This window comes from Jaculus jaculus, chromosome 4 (assembly GCF_020740685.1).
Source record: "Jaculus jaculus isolate mJacJac1 chromosome 4, mJacJac1.mat.Y.cur, whole genome shotgun sequence".
NCBI lineage: Eukaryota > Metazoa > Chordata > Mammalia > Rodentia > Dipodidae > Jaculus > Jaculus jaculus.
In genome coordinates, this window is record NC_059105.1 from 162,466,019 (window position 1) to 162,481,617 (window position 15,599).

At 44.3% G+C, this 15,599-nt stretch overlaps 1 protein-coding gene across 4 annotated transcripts in view; it reads left to right on the plus strand.

The window, feature by feature from the left end:
* Positions 1-4,649: 4,649 nt before the first annotated feature.
* Positions 4,650-15,599, plus strand: part of Tmem39a (transmembrane protein 39A) — a 33,596-nt gene continuing 22,646 nt past the window's right edge. Inside the window, exons 1-4 of one of the 4 annotated variants that reach the window (XM_045148331.1) lie at positions 4,652-4,744; positions 6,296-6,482; positions 8,858-9,092; positions 12,040-12,123. In XM_045148331.1, coding sequence (XP_045004266.1) covers positions 6,370-6,482; positions 8,858-9,092; positions 12,040-12,123 — 432 coding nt within the window. In that variant the 5' untranslated portion in view covers positions 4,652-4,744; positions 6,296-6,369. Of the gene's footprint in view, positions 4,745-6,295; positions 6,483-8,857; positions 9,093-12,039; positions 12,124-15,599 lie in introns of all 4 variants that reach the window. The other 3 variants (XM_045148332.1, XM_045148334.1, XM_045148333.1) reach the window with 3 other exon arrangements.

The following is a 15,599-nucleotide window of genomic DNA, read 5'->3' on the forward strand; positions in this document are numbered from 1 at the left end:
GTGAATTCCAGGTCAGCCTGAGCCAGAGTGAGACCCTACCTCGAAAAAACAAAAAAAAAAAAAAAAAAAGAAAAAAGAAAAAAGAAAAGAAAATGCAAAAAGGTCTTGCCTATGACTATGACCTTGACCTCACAGTGACACCAGTTTATTTGGAGAACATGAGAATGCACACTCTGTTAGGACACAAAGGGTTGTACACTAAGGCACAGGGCCCTTGGTAACAGAAATTTAACAAGGATGCCAATCAGTAGTGTTAAAGAAAATGTATGGAAAGCCCTTGTTTTGTACTTTTTAATTTTTTTTTAAATTTTTAAAATTTATTTATTTTTTTTTTTTTACTGGTTTTTCAAGGTAGGGTGAGAAGCACTAGCTCAGGCTGACCTGGAATTAACTATGTATTCGCAGGGTGGCCTCGAACTTTCAGCGATCCTCCTACCTCTGCCTCCCGAGTGCTGGGGTTAAAGGTGTGCACCACCAAGCCTGGCTCTGAACTTTATGCTTTCTATGTATATGTATGTATGTATGTATGTGTGTGTGTATATATATATAATTTTTTTTTTCCCTTCCTTATGTAGGGATGGTCTCACTATATAATTCAGGCTGCCCATGAACTCATCTAGAATTTTCCTCCTACAAAAGCCTCCCAAATGCTGGGATTAAAGGTGTGGGCCACCACAGCCCACTAAACTGAACTTCAAATGGGCCATTTAGCTCCATGAACCTCCCTACCCATCAGTTTGAAGCGAGCCGGGGCTACAGAGTGAGTTTTTGTTTTTCGAGGTAGGGTCTCACTCTAGCCCAGGATGACCTGGAATTCACTATGGAGTCTCAGGATGGCCTCGAACTTATGGCGATCCTCCTACCACGCCCGGCCAGAGTGAGTTTTGAATAAGACTGGGCTAGAAACCTTGCCTCAACCATAAAAATAAGTAAATAAGCCAGGTGTGGTGGTACACGCTTGTAATACCAGCCCTTGCGAGGTAGAGGTAGGAGAATTGCCTTGAGTTCAAGGCCACCCTGAGACTGTATAGTGAATTCCAGGTCAGCCTGAGCTAAAGCAAGATCCTACCTTGAACAACAACAACAATAGAAGCCGGGTTGGAGAGATGGTTTAGTGGTTAAGGGGTTTGCTTGTGAAGCCTAACGGCCAAAATTCAATTCCCTAGGACCTACATAAGCCAGATGTGAAAGGTGTAGCATATATCTAGAGTTAATTTCCAGTGTTTTGAGGCCCTGGTGCATCCTGTGGTTTTTTAAAAAGCTTTTTATTATTGTTTATCTTTATTTCTTTATTTTCTTGTCTGAGGTGGGGGGGAGAATGAATATGAATTGGCATGCCAGGGCCTCCAACCATGGAAATTGAACTCCAGACAAGCGCACCATCTTGTGAGCATGTGCAACCTTGTGCGTTTGCGTTACCTTGTGCATCTAGCTTACATGAGACATGGAGAGTTGAATTTGAGTCCTTAGTCTTCACAGGCACATACCTTAACTGCTAGGCCATCTCCTGGCCCGTGATTTTTTAAAAAATGTTTGTTTTTTGAAGTAGGGACTCACTCTAGCCCAGGCTAACCTGGATTTCACTCTGTAGTATCAGGCTGAGCTCAAACTCAGAGATCCTCCTTCCTTGGCCTCCCAAGAGCTGGGATTAAAGTGGGTGTGTTTTTTGAGACAGGATATCATGTAGCCCAGGCTGCTCTGCAATTTACTATCCAGTAAAGGATGATTGCCTTGATGTCCTAATTTTCCTCCCTCTTCCTTCTGAGGTCTTTGACACCATGTCTACCTTTTTTGTTTTGTTTTTAAGTATTTTATTTGAAAGAGGGAGGGAAGGAGAGAGGAAGGGAGAGAGAGAGAGAGAGAGAGAGAGAGAGAATGGGCACATCAGGGACTCCAGCACTGGAACAAACTCTAAACACCTGCTCTACCTTGTGCATCTGGCTTACAAGGGTCCTGGGAAATCGAACCTGGGTCCTAGAAGGTTTGCAGGTAAGTGCCTTAGCCACTAAGTCATCTCTCCAGCCCTCATTTAATTTAATTTTTTTTTTTTTAATTTGAGAGAGAGAGAATGGGCATGCCAGGGCCTCCAGCCACTGCAAACGAACTCCAGATGCATGTGCCACCTTGTACATCTGGCTTATGTGGGTCCTGAGGAATTGAGCCTCAAACTGGGATCCTTAGGTTTCACAGGCAAGCGCTTAACCACTAAGCCATCTCTCCTTCCCCATAGTTCCTATAATTCTTTAAATACACATATTATTTTTCTTCCATTATTGTGTTTTCAGATAGTGTCTTGTTATCTGCCCTGGGTGACTTTCAACTCACAATCCTCCTGCTTCAGCAACCCAAGTGCTGGGAATATAGGCAGCTGCCACCAGTGCCTGTCTGATATATTACTTTTCTACAAGTTAAACTGGAATTTTGTGTTAGTCGATACATAGACTTAAGCAATAAAAAAGGGTAGCCAGGCTTGGTGGCACATGCCTTGAATTCTAGCACTCAAAGGTAGGAGGATAGCTGTGAGTTCAAAGCCACCCTGAGAGTACATAGTGAATTCCAGGTCAGCCTGGGCTAGAACAAGATCCTACCTTGAAAAACCAAAACAAAAGTTATCCTTTGGGCTAGAGAGAATGTTCACTGGAGCTGGAGACAGCCGGCTGAAAGGGTTTGAGCCTGATGGGGAGTGAGGATTAAAGAAAGACAGGAGAAAGACTGAAAGCAAGGACTCCAGTCCAGGACTGAAGCAAGGTTTATTTCACAGCATCCCCTTTTATATCTTCTTACAAACAGTTTTTCCATGGACAAAAGTTCCATGACTCTCACACAAGTTTCTATCAAAAAAAAAAGAAACCTTCCTGTTAGAGAGTTTTTGCACTTCAATCACTTCTCAGTACACAAAAGACTATTAAGGCCAGCCAAATGGCTTCCAACACTGAATATACATAATCTTGCTTACATGTAGGCTGCTATAGTTTTGCTAAAGCCTTGCTATAGTTTTGCTAAAATGTTGCTGCCAAAAGCCCAGAGCTATGGATACAAGTCCAGCCAAGATGGCTCCTGACAACTAGTTAAAGGCACTTGCTTGCAAAGCCTGATGGCCCAGGTTTGATTCTCCAATACCCACTTAAATCCAGAGGTACAAGGTGGGTGGAAGGCAAGGAGTCCAGCACAGTAAGATTCTTTTTTTGTTTTTTTTTCCGAGGTAGGGTCTCACTGTAGTCCCGGTACTTCAGGTTTTTTTTTTTAATAAGGATTTCATTTTTATTTATTTATTCAAGTCAGAGAGAAACAGGGAGGGAGAGAGAGTGAGAATGGGCGTGCCAGGACTTCCAGCCACTACAAACAAACTCCAGATGCATTTGTCACCACGTGCAGCTGGCTTCCGTGAGGCCTGGAGAATCGAACCTGGGTCCTTAGGCTTCGCAGGCATGCGCTTTAACTGCTAAGCCATCTCTCCAGCCCGGTACTTCAGTTTTTAATGGCAGCATCTGCCTAGTCCTTTAACATACTGCAGGTTTTAGCGCAGGGCTAGACGCTGAGAGGAGGGCTGGAGAGATGGCTTAGTGGTTAAGCGCTTGCCTGTGAAGCCTAAGGACCCCAGTTCGAGGCTCGGTTCCCCAGGTCCCACGTTAGCCAGATGCACAAGGGGGCGCACGCGTCTGGAGTTCGTTTGCAGAGGCTGGAAGCCCTGGCGCGCCCATTCTCTCTGTCTTTCTCTGTGTCTGTCGCTCTCAAAAAAGCTGAAAGGAGAATTCAACACTCTGCCGTCTTTGCTTAGCAAAAGGTGGCCGAGTCTCACAATCTGCTCATCAGGAACAAGGGAACAAGGGGCAAAGACATGGCTATTAATAGTCCTTTAGGGGCTGGAGAAATGGCTTAGCGGTTAAGGCACTTGCCTGCAAAGCCAAAGCACCCAGGTTCGGTTCCCCAGGACCCATGTTACACACCTGCACATGCGTCTGGAGTTCGGCTCCCAGTGGCTGGAGGCTCTGGTGCACCCATTCTCTCTCCTCCCCCCCTCTCTCTACCTCTTCTCTTTCAATAAATAAACAAACAAGGGGCTGGAGATATGGCTTAGCTAAGGCGTTTGCCTGAGAAGCCAGAGGATCCGGGTTCGATTCCCCAGGACCCTCGTTAGCCAGCTGCACGTGGGGGGCGCGTGCATCTGGAAGTTCGTTCGTCTGCAGTGGCTGGAGGCCCTGGCGTGCCCGTTCTGTCTTCTATCTCTCTCTGATTCCAAGTAAATAGATAAATAAAATAATAAAACAAAATACAAAAAAAAAAAAACAACCCAGTCTTTTATACATCAAGGGCAGCAGGAGGAGAAGGAGGGAGGGAGGAGCACGCGGCCAACCCCACCGCGGGCGGTCCCCACTGCGCAGGCGCGCGCGGGGACGTGGGGAGGGGGGGGCGGGAGAAACGCCCGGGCGCGGCGCTGACGTCATCACCGCGCGCTGCCACGTCTGCTCATAGCTCCGCGGCGATGGAGGCTGAGGAGGAGCGGTGACGGGGCTGGGCTCTCTGCCTGTGGCTTTCGCTGTGCCTCCGGCGAGGACTCGGGGACGGGGGGGGGGGGAGGTCCGGTACCGGAAGGAGTGGGCGCTTTTGCTGGGCTCTGCCGGGGGGGGCGACGGCGTGCGCGAGCGGGGAAGCTTGGTGTGCCGCGCTCCGAGGCGGCGCGGAGTGGTGGGAGCGCGGGCGCCCATGCCCAGCGCCGCAGCCCACCGGGGACCGGCGTCTGCGCGTGAGTGATGCCCGGGGGTGGGTGGGTGGGTGGGTGGGGGGCATCGTCGGGCCCGGGGACCGCCCTGCCGAGCTCCGGGAGCCCCGGGGCCGCGCTCTTCTCCCGGGTGCCCCGCCCCTCTCTCGCTCTTCTGCTCTCCAATTGAGCAAGGAACTCTCGAACAGCTGGAAATTATCATAATTATTATTATTTGGTCTCACCTGTTGTTTTTATTTTTTTTTCCCCCCCTTCCTTTTTAGTCTCTCGTACGAAAAGGCGCATCAGGAGTTAAGGAACATTGAGTGTATTTGCACTAACATATTGAAAATCAGGGTCCCTCCCCCGCACCCAGCATATCAGTTTTCACTGTATTTTAGTTGCACTTAGGAAACATTCGGTGTCAATATTGGCGGAATCATAAGGTTTCTTTTTTTTTTTTTTTTTTTTTTGCCTAACAACTTGTTTTCATTGAAAATCGGTTCCTTTTTTTTTTTTTTTTTTAAAGTATGTCTTTATTTATTTGAGAGCGAGAAAAGCAGGCACAGTGAGTATGGGCGCACCAGGGCCTCCTGCCACGGCAGCCGAACTCCACGTACGTGCACCACGTAGTGCCTCTGGCTTTACGTGGGAATCGAACCTGGACCATTAGGCTTTGCAGACAAGTGCCTTTAACCTCCGAACTCTCTCCAGCTCCTAGTTGCCTTTTCATCTTGCAGTTTCAGTACTTGTAAACTTCCAGGCGGCCTTAGGGAAGTTTTTGTCCTGGAAAGGGCATATGGGTGGGTTCCTTGTAGGATTTCTCTCTCTGGATTTCATTATTTGGCCTGGGTTGGCCTTTATCACCCTGCCTCAGTCTCCAGAGTTCAAGGATTTCAGGCCAGGCCTCTGCATCCAGCTGTTTTGGTATTTTCAGCACAACATGAACAGTTACGTTTTTGTGTTTTTGAGAAAGACTCAATCTGTAGCTCAGATTGTCTTAAACTTGTGGCAGTCTATTTCAGCCTCCCCAGTGCAGGAATTATTGGTGTGAGCCCCCACAAGCAGGCTCAATTTTACCTTTTAAAAGACTTAAAAAGCCTACAGTGTCCTTTGGTTTTTGTCAGTTATGACAGATACTTATGTAGGACTAGGAACACTTATTCCTGATGAAGAATCAAACTCAGGTGAAATGAATTTAGTCAAAGCCAGATAGTGCGTGCCATATCTTATCTCACAACCCAGATTGCTCGCTCACAATTTAATGTTTTGGACAAAGATGAACATCCTGTATTTCCGGTGACTTTAATGTGAAGTCCTGAATTGGAAATGAATGCTTCTTACAAACTTTCTTGATTAAGGTTACTTTCCTGTAATGACAAGTCAGTGACAAAGACACAAATTGTGAATTGCCTAACGCCAAAGCTTAGGTCAGAATTTAGTCTTCTGATCCATTATAGGATATAAAATGTATAATAGATCTTGGGAACATTTTTTTTTTTAAACATGACCTTTCAATTTTTGTGATTGTTACATTGTTGTAAAAAAAAAAAAAACACCCAGTAAACTGATATGTATTTTTTTTTAATTGTTCAGAGTTGAAATAGGTTGACAACCACTAACATGGGTTGCAACTGCAGGTGACACTGGACGCTGACTGGTTCCTGGACATGCCCAGTAGAAGGAGGGGTCCTAGCCGGCAGCAGCTAAGCCGCTCTGCGTTACCTTCTATACAGACGTTGGTCGGTGGGGGCTGTAGCAATGGAACAAGCTTGAGAAACAGGTAACGAAATAAAACTTTGTATAATTTGTGCTATCAGTAAGACTAACAGAAAAAATCATTGTGGACCGGGATGGCTCAGTGGTTACATGAGTTTGCTTGAAAAGCCTGGTGACCTGGGTTCAAGTCCCTATTACCCATGTAAAGCCAGATACAAAGGGCACGTGTGTCAGGAGTTTATTTGCACTGGCAGGAGGCCCTGGTGTACACACACACACACACACACACACTCTTTCTTTCTCTCTCTTTCTCAAATAAATATTAAAAAGAATCATTCAGATACTTGCTTATCAAACTTGGTTCTTAAAAAAAAAAGATGAGGGCTGGAGAGATGGCTTAGTGGTTAAGCGCTTGCCTGAGAAGCCTAAGGACCCCGGTTCGAGGCTCAATTCCCAGGACCCACGTTAGCCAGATGCACAAGGGGGCGCATGCATCTGGAGTTCGTTTACAGAGGCTGGAAGCCCTGGCGTGCCCATTCTCTCTCTCTTCTCTCTCTTTCTCTCTCTGTCTCTGTCTCTCTGTCTCTCTCTCTGCCTTCTTCTCTCTGTTGCTCTCAAATAAATAAACAAAAAAAATTAAAAAAAAAAAAGATGAGCACAGTAGCATAACCTTTAGTCTCAGCACTTGGGAGGCAGAGGTGGGAGGATTGCTGCGCAGTAGGGGCCAGCCTGGGACTACAGACAGAGTTTCAGGTCAACCTGAACTAGAGTGACTCCCTACTTCAAAAACACTGGGGCTGGAGAGGTGGTTCAGTGTTGAAGGGTACTTACTTGCAAAGCCTAATAGCCTGAGTTTGATTCTCTAGTACCCATGTGCAGCCAGACGCAAGGTGGTGCTTGCATCTGGAGTTTGTTTGATAGTGGCACTAGGCCATGGCACTCTCTTTCTCTTTGCAAAGAAAAATACTTTTATGGAGCTGGGTGTGGTGATGTACACCTTTAATCCCAATACTTTGGGAGGCAGAGGTAGGAGGATCACCATGAATTTGAGACTACATAGTGAATTCCAGGTCAGCCTGGGCTAGAGCAAAACCCTACCTCAAAAAGATATATGTATGTATGTATGTATGTATGTATGTACACACACACACACACACATACATATTTTATGGCTGGCATAGTGGTTAAGGCACTTGCCTGCAAAACCTAACAGTTTTGTTCAGTTCCCCAGTGCCTGTGTAAAGCCAGACATGCATATGGAGTTTATTTGCAATGGCTGGAGGCCCTGGCATGTCCATTCTCTCTCCTTGCAAATATGTATGTATGTATGTATGTATAAAATTCATGAGAGAGAGACTGGATGGGCTTGCCAGGACATGTTGCCACTGTAAGCAAACTCCAGATTCATACCCCATCATGTGCATCTGGCTTATGTGGGTCCTGGGAAGTTGAACCTGGGTCCTTAGGCTTCACAAACAAGTGCCTTAACCACTAAACCATCTCTCCAGCTCTATAAATAAAAAAACAAATATTTTTTAAAAAAGAATAAGGTGAGTGTGGTGTGCATACCTTTAATTCCAGCACTCAGAAGGCAGAGGTAGGAGGATCGCTGGAGTTCAAGTCCACCCTGAGACATACATAGTGAATTCCAAGTCAGCCTGGGCCAGTGGGAGACCCCAGCTCAACCCCTCCCCCTCAAAAAAAAAAAGCACAAAAGGTTACCATGTTTGCTGCATACAGCAAGTGGTGTGCATGGGTATTACACATGTTACATGTGGAGAAGTAACTGGCAGCCAGGCCATGTGGTTCAGTGGAGAGCTCCACGGAGCATGCTAACAAAGTTTGGCTGTGGTCCCTCCCTCACTGGAGAACCGGTTTCATAGGTTTAGATAAGGGAGTAATTGTATCAGAATTTCACTTCAGAGAGACCTCTTAAAGCAGCAGGTTAGAGGGTTTGGTAAAAGTAGAAATTTAAGTGGAGAAAATTAACATTTAGGTAAAAGTTGGTGAGTCTTTGAACCAAGACATTGTATTGAGAGAAGGTACAGTTTGACAGAAGTTTTAGAAAATGGAATCCTGTTCTTTAGAGTGATTGGATGTGGAGAGACTGATGAAAAGTTCTAGCCTAGGTTTCTGAGTTGGGCAGCCATCAGATTAGGAACTAGGGCCAGGACACTGGGTTGGGAGAGCGATGTCCATGAATACAGAAACCTATACCTGCAAGTGAATTCTGTGGAGTGGAAGTTCAGTGTTCTCTGTCCAAAAGGTAACGGAAGCCATGACTACATCTGAGGTCACTGATAAATGTAGAGGGAGAAGGAAAGAGAATTTCCGAATGGGGCCTTGGGAAATGCTAACGTCAGGGGTGGGTGGAGGAGGCAGCAGGATGCCCTTTGTGCTGTGTGACTTTGAGGCTGTCAACATTTGACTTAATTACAGTTTTTCTTTCAGGAATGGTAGTGCTGTTGGCCTTCCTGTTCCACCTATCACAGCCTTAATTACCCCAGGTCCTGTCCGTCATTGCCAAATCCCTGACTTACCTGTGGACGGGAGCCTGCTCTTTGAATTTCTTTTTTTCATCTACCTGCTGATTGTTCTGTTCATTCAGTACATCAACATCTACAAGACCGTGTGGTGGTACCCCTACAGTCACCCTGCGTCTTGTGCGTCACTGGTAAGTCTTCAAAGGCCTTACGTTCTTTGTGACAGTAGGGCGGGAAACCATTTGGAAAAATCTGTAGAAATTGTTTTTCTTTTAGATGTGGCCTCATGTAGTACAGGCTTGTCTTGAACTTGGTGTGTAGCCACGGATAAGTTTGAACTTGTGATCTTCCTGCATCCCTCTCCCTTAGAGTACTAGGATTATAGGTATACAACTTTGCCTTTTTACTTTTGGTGGTTCTGGGCCCTCAAGTGTACTAAATAAGTGGTCTGCCACTGAGATCCATCCTCAGCACCAACTTTACCTTTTTTAAAAAAAATTTTTTTTGGTTTATTTATATTTATTTATTTGAGAGCGACAGAGAGAGAGAGAATGGGTACACCAGGGCTTCCAGCACTGCAGATGAACTGCAGATGCGTATGCCCCCTTGTGCATCTGGCTAACGTGGGTCCTGGGGAATCGACCCTTGAACCAGGGTCCTTGAAGGCAGGCGCTTAACCGCTGAGCCATCTCCCCAGCCCTTATTTTTTTGAAGTAGGGTCTCTTTCTAGCCCCAGGCTAACCTGGAATTCACTGTGTAGTCTCAGAGTGGCCTGGAACTCACAGTGATCCTCCTACTTCTTCCTCCCAAGTGCTGGGATTAAAGGTATATGCCACCATACCTGACAAGCTTACATTTTTCGTAGCTGAATTGAGGTAATAACTGCTATAATAAAACCAAAATTGTGTAAAGTTTCTTAACACATAACAGTCTTAGGCAATTGTCCTGGTTGGCAGGAGTTTATCCATGTGAATCAAGTCACCCTGGTGGAACATGTGGTCTCCAGGGTAGATGATCAGCCAGAAAAAGAAAGAGTGCAGGGAAAATACAAAGCGTAATCTGTCATGGGTCATGCAACCATCATTTCCACATGCACTCCTACCTCTAAGGGAGCCTAGAAAACGGTCCTTTGGGTAGTAATTTGAACAAAATTGCATTCTGTTTCAAAAATGGAATTGAGATGGGGATTGGCTGTCTATCCTGAGGTATGTAAACTATATGTTATAGCTTTCTTTTCTCTTCCCTGCTATTTAGTTGGTGGTGGTAATCTTGATGCAGAGAAAGTACAGACCTTTTGACCATCAAAATGAAAGTATAAAGCTGGGTGTGGTGGCACACGCCTTTAATCTCAGCACTCTGGAGGCAGAAGTAGGAGGATCATTGTGAGTTCAAGGCTACCCTGAAACTACAGAGTGAGGTCCAGCTAAACCTGGGCTATAGTGAGACCCTACCTTGAAAAATTAAAAAAGACAAGAAAAGAAAACATCACCCAATTTTGTTGATTCCAAGGATTTATTTATTTATTTTTAAAATACTGTATTTATTTGACAGAGGAAGAGAGAAAGAGAGAGAGAATGGGTGTGCCAGGGCCTCCAGCCACTGCAGACGAACTCCAGACACATGTACTCCCTTATGCATCTGGCTAGTGTGGGTCCTGGGGAATTGAACCTGGGTCCTTTGGCTTTGTAGGCAGACACCTTAACTGCTCCTATTTTTATTTATTTATTTTGCTTATTTTTATTTATTTGAGAGTGACAGAGAGAGAGAGAGAAAGAGGTAGAGAAAGAGAGAATGAGCATGTCAGGGCCACTGCAAATGAACTCCAGATGTGTGCACCCCTTTGTGCATCTGGCTAACATGGGTCCTGGGGAATTGAGCCTTGAACCGGGATTTTTAGGCTTCACAGGCAAGCGCTTAACCACTAAGCCATCTCTCCAGACCCCTATTTTTATTTTTAATATTCTATTTTCATTTTATTTGAGAGAGAGAAGCAGAGGGAGAGAGACACGGATAGAGAATGGGCATGCCAGAGCTTCTAGCCACTGCATATGAACTCAAGACACATGCACCACCTTGTGTATCTGACTTACGTGGTCCTGGGGAATTGAACCTAGTCTTTTAGATTTGCAGGCAAGCACCTTAATGAATAAGCCATCTCTCCAGCTCAAGGATATTTTTTACTAAAGGTTCATTTTTTTGCTTGTCCCAGAAATATTTACAGGTTTAGAAAAAACTATTGGTAGCATCTAGGTAATGCTCTTTTATAGAAGAGATCAATTAAAAGGCATATTTCTATGTTTTTTTTATTTTTATTTATTTGCTAGAGAAAGGGGGAGAGAGAATGGGTGTACCAAGGCCTCCAGCCACTGCAAATGAACTCCAGACACGTGTGTTCCTTTGTGCATCTGGCTAATGTGGGTCCTGGGGAACTGAACCTGGGTCCTTTGGCTTTGCAGGCAAATGCCTTAACCACTAAGCATCCCTCCAGCCCAAAAGGCATATTTCTAAATCAAGTTAGAAAGACTAAATGAATATAATGGGCATGTACCACAATGTAAGTTTAATAGTAGATGCCCAGGTCTAGTAAGTTGTTCAGTTAAAGAGCTAACAGTAGTAACTCCTGAAAACTGAGTCCTGACTTGTCCACTAAAGTGAGCACATTATAAGTGTGGCATTTAGATGAATTAGTTTTATAATTCTGCAGGTAATTACTTCTTCAAGCTATCATCCTCTCTCCCTCTTCTTCCTTCTTTATATCCCTTTTTCCCTTCTTTGTTCTTTTTGAAACAGTCTTACTATGTAGGCCAAAATGGCCTCAAACTTGTGGCAGTGTTTTACCTCAGTCTCCCAAATGCTTGGATTACAATAATGCGCCACCACACCCAGTTATTTTCCTTTTAATATAGCAAAGCTTCGAAACCAGTGAGGAATGCATTGTAGGTAGTTTGGAAAGTTTAAGCAATTTGTTGTGAATGAAGTAGAAGGTGGGCAAGTCTTCTCAGGACCCTGACACATCTATGTTCTCTAAGGGTACAGTCGTTTTCAGAAGGTCGTTTGAGTGAGCAGACTTTTCCATATTACTTCCAACCAGAGCAACCCAGTATTTCTGTCTGACACAGTTCTTTGTTTCTCTTATAGAACTTTCATCTCATTGATTATCACCTGGCAGCATTCATCACAGTGATGCTTGCGAGGAGGCTTGTATGGGCCCTCATTTCCGAGGTATAATGGCTCATTCATTATATTCTATTACTGGAACTAGACCTAGTTACTAAGATGGGTTCACACTGAAAACATGAGATGGCCAAATGTAATTTCACTACAACTACAAATTGATCTTCTATGAGTTGTGCAGGCTCATTGAAAACAGCTTCTTGCTGTTTAAAATTCAAATGTTTACAAATTTAAGAGAACTATTAAAAACCTAACTGGTAGGTTAAGAGCTTATTTTGAAGCACTTTTTAAAATTTATTTGAGAGAGAGAGAGAATTGGCACACCAGGGCCTCAGCCACTGAAATCCAACTCCAGATGCTTGCACCACCTAGTGGGCGTGTACCACCTTGCACTTGGCTTACCTTTGTGCATCTGGCTAATGTGGGATCTGGAGAGAGAGCGAACATAGGTCCTTAGGCTTTGCAGGCAAGAGCCTTAACTGCTAAACCATCTCTCCAGCCCAATTTTTAACTTGCATATTTTTAAATTTTATTTATTTGAGAGCGACAGAGAGAGAAAGAGGCAGAGAGAGAATGGGCGCGCCAGGGCCTCCAGCCACTGCAAACGAACTCCAGATGCTTGCACCCTTTTGTGCATCTGGCTAATTTGGGTCCTGGGGAATCGAGCCTCAAACCTGGGTCCTTAGGCTTCCGATGCAAGCGCTTAACCGCTAGGCTATCTCTCCAGCCCATATTTTTAAATTTTTTAATCAGGTCTTTAATCAGGTAGTTTTACTGAATATGGGGATGGATTTCAAGTAACTTACTAATGTGAAAAGTTATCTGTGTTTGTGTTTATATTTGTATATATAGTTGAATCTAAAATACCCAAATTTCAGATGACATTAGCTTATAGTGAATTTATGAAGTGTGCTAATAAAAAGCATTGAATTTATTAAAACTCAAAATATGCCAATTAAAATTTGCATAGGATTAATCTGAAGGTTAGAGTCTTCAGGTTAATGGGCAGAGGGAAAGAAAGAACGAATATTAAAGGATCTTTTTTAATTTAAAAGTTGCTGATAGATTTGGCCATTGACATAATTTTTCATATATATGTAAAGGGTGAAGGAAGAAAATGTGCTTTCATGAGGTTTTGTCATCTTGTAACCTTGTAAATAATTGTGAAAACACAAAATGGTAACAGCCAAAGTGGGTAATGATTTTAAACCTGGAAATTATATTTTAGTGTGATAGTTTAAGTGAATATTTGCTATAATCACAAGTAACTGAGAATCAACTTTCCATTCAGAGCAGACACAAAATTACTTATGTGTATAAGCTCTAATTGGAACTGGATTTCTTCTTTTCTTGTTCTTTTTCTTTCTTTTTTTTTTTTTTTTTTTTTTTTTTGGTAGTGTCTCTAGCCCAGGATAACCAGGCACTCACTCTGTAGTGTGGGCTGGCCTCCAACTCACAGTGATCCTCCTACCTCTGCCTCCCAAGTGCTGGGATTAAAGGCGTGCGCCATCATGTCTGGTTTAGGAACCGGATTTCTATGAGCACAGAGTAGTTGGAGGCATTAAGTTATAATCAGAAAGCATTTGAACTTAATTGATTTTTACAGTGAGAAAAACTGTCAGCAACCATTCACTAAAGTTCAGCATTCAAGTAATAAAAATAGATGCTGAGCCGGGTGTGGTGGTGCACACCTTTAATAATCCCAGTACTCGGGAGGCAGAGGTAGAAGGATCACAGTGACTTGGAGGCCACCCTGAGACTACGTAGTGAATTCCAGATCAGCCTGGGCTAGAGTGAAACCCTACTTTGGAACCCCCCCCTCAAAAAAAATATGCTGAGTTTGATGTGGCACATGCCTGAAATGTCAGGACTTTAAAGCAGGAAGTTCAGAAGTTCAAGATGAGCCTGTGCTGCAGAAGACCTTGTTTCAAAAACAATAAGAAATAGAAATAAAAACAGGGTTAGAGAGATGCCTGAGTGGTTAAGGCACTTGCCTACAGAGTTTAGCACCTGGGTTCGATTCCCCAATACTCACATAAAGCCAGATGCACAAAACGGTGTGCACTTTTGGACTCCTTTTGCAGTAGCTAGAGGCCCTGGTAGGCCTCTCTCTCTTGTCTGTCTCTTTCTATTTCTCTTTGCTAACAAATAAATAAATTATAAAATAAAAATAGATGCTTACCTCCTCCCCCCTTTGGTTCTGGGAATGGGATCCATGGCCCCAAACATGCTGGGTAGGTGCTGTAGCATGGAGCTGTGTCCCCAGTCCTCCTCCGACTTTCTTTCTTTTTTTTTTGTTTTGTTTTGGTTTGTCGAGGTAGGGTCTCACTCTAGCTCAGGTTGACCAGGAATTCACTACGTAGTCTCAGGGTGGCCTCGAACTCACATGACCTTCCTACCTCTGGCTCCCTAGTGCTGGGATTAAAGACATGTGCCACCACGCCTGACTTTTTCTAATTTTTGAGAAGGCTGGGAGAGAAGAGGAGAGTACGGGCACACCAGAGACTCTTCTCCCCATAAACTTCAGACACATGCACTACTTGGTGCATCTGGTTTTAAGTGGGTACTGGGCAGTCAAACCCAGGCTGTTAGGCTTTGCAAGCAAGCACCTTTAGGTCTGTGCCACTAGGCCTATCCTAGATGCATTCCTGTTTTGTGGGGTTTTTTTTTGTTTTTGGTTTTTTTTTTTTTGGTTATTCAAGGTAAGGTCTTGCTTTAGGCCAGGCTGACATGGAATTCACTATGTCATCTCAGGGTGGCCTTGAACTCATGGTGATCCTCCTTCCCTACCTCCCATGTGGTAGGCTTAAAGGCAAATGCCACCACCCCTGGCTTTTAAAAATTATTTTATTATAATTATTATTACTGTTTTTTTCCCTAACAAGCTCCAGACACATGAACCATCTTGTGCATATGGCTTACATGAGTCCTGGGGAATGGAACCTGTATCCTTTGGCCTTGTAGGCAAGTGCCTTAACCATTAAGCCATCTCTCCAGCCCTATTATTTTATTATTTTCGAAAATAATAAAAAAAATAGGGCTGGAGAGATGGTTTAGCGGTTAAGTACTTGCCTGTGAAGTCTAAGGACCCCAGTTCGAGGCTTGATTTCCCAGGACCCACGTTAGCAAGATGCACAAGGGGGTGCATGCGTCTGGAGTTCGTTTGTAGTGGCTGGAGTTTCTGGCACGCTCATTCTCTCCCTCCCTTCCACTCTTCCTCCCTCTCCCTCTCCCTTTCTCTTTCTCTTTCTCTCTCTCTCTCCTTTTCTCTCTGTGTCTGTCAATCTCAAATAAATAAATTTTTTAAATGTTATTATTTATTTATTTATTTATTTGAAAGAGAGAGAACGGGCGCGCCAGGGCCTCCAGCCACTGCAAACAAACTCCAGATGTGTGCGCCCCCTTATGCATCTGGCTAACGTGGGTCCTGAGGAATCGAACCTGGGTTGTTTTGCTTTGTAGGCAAATAAATGCCGTAACTGCTAAGCCATCCCTCCAGCCCTTATTTTAGAGTTAGAGAGAGG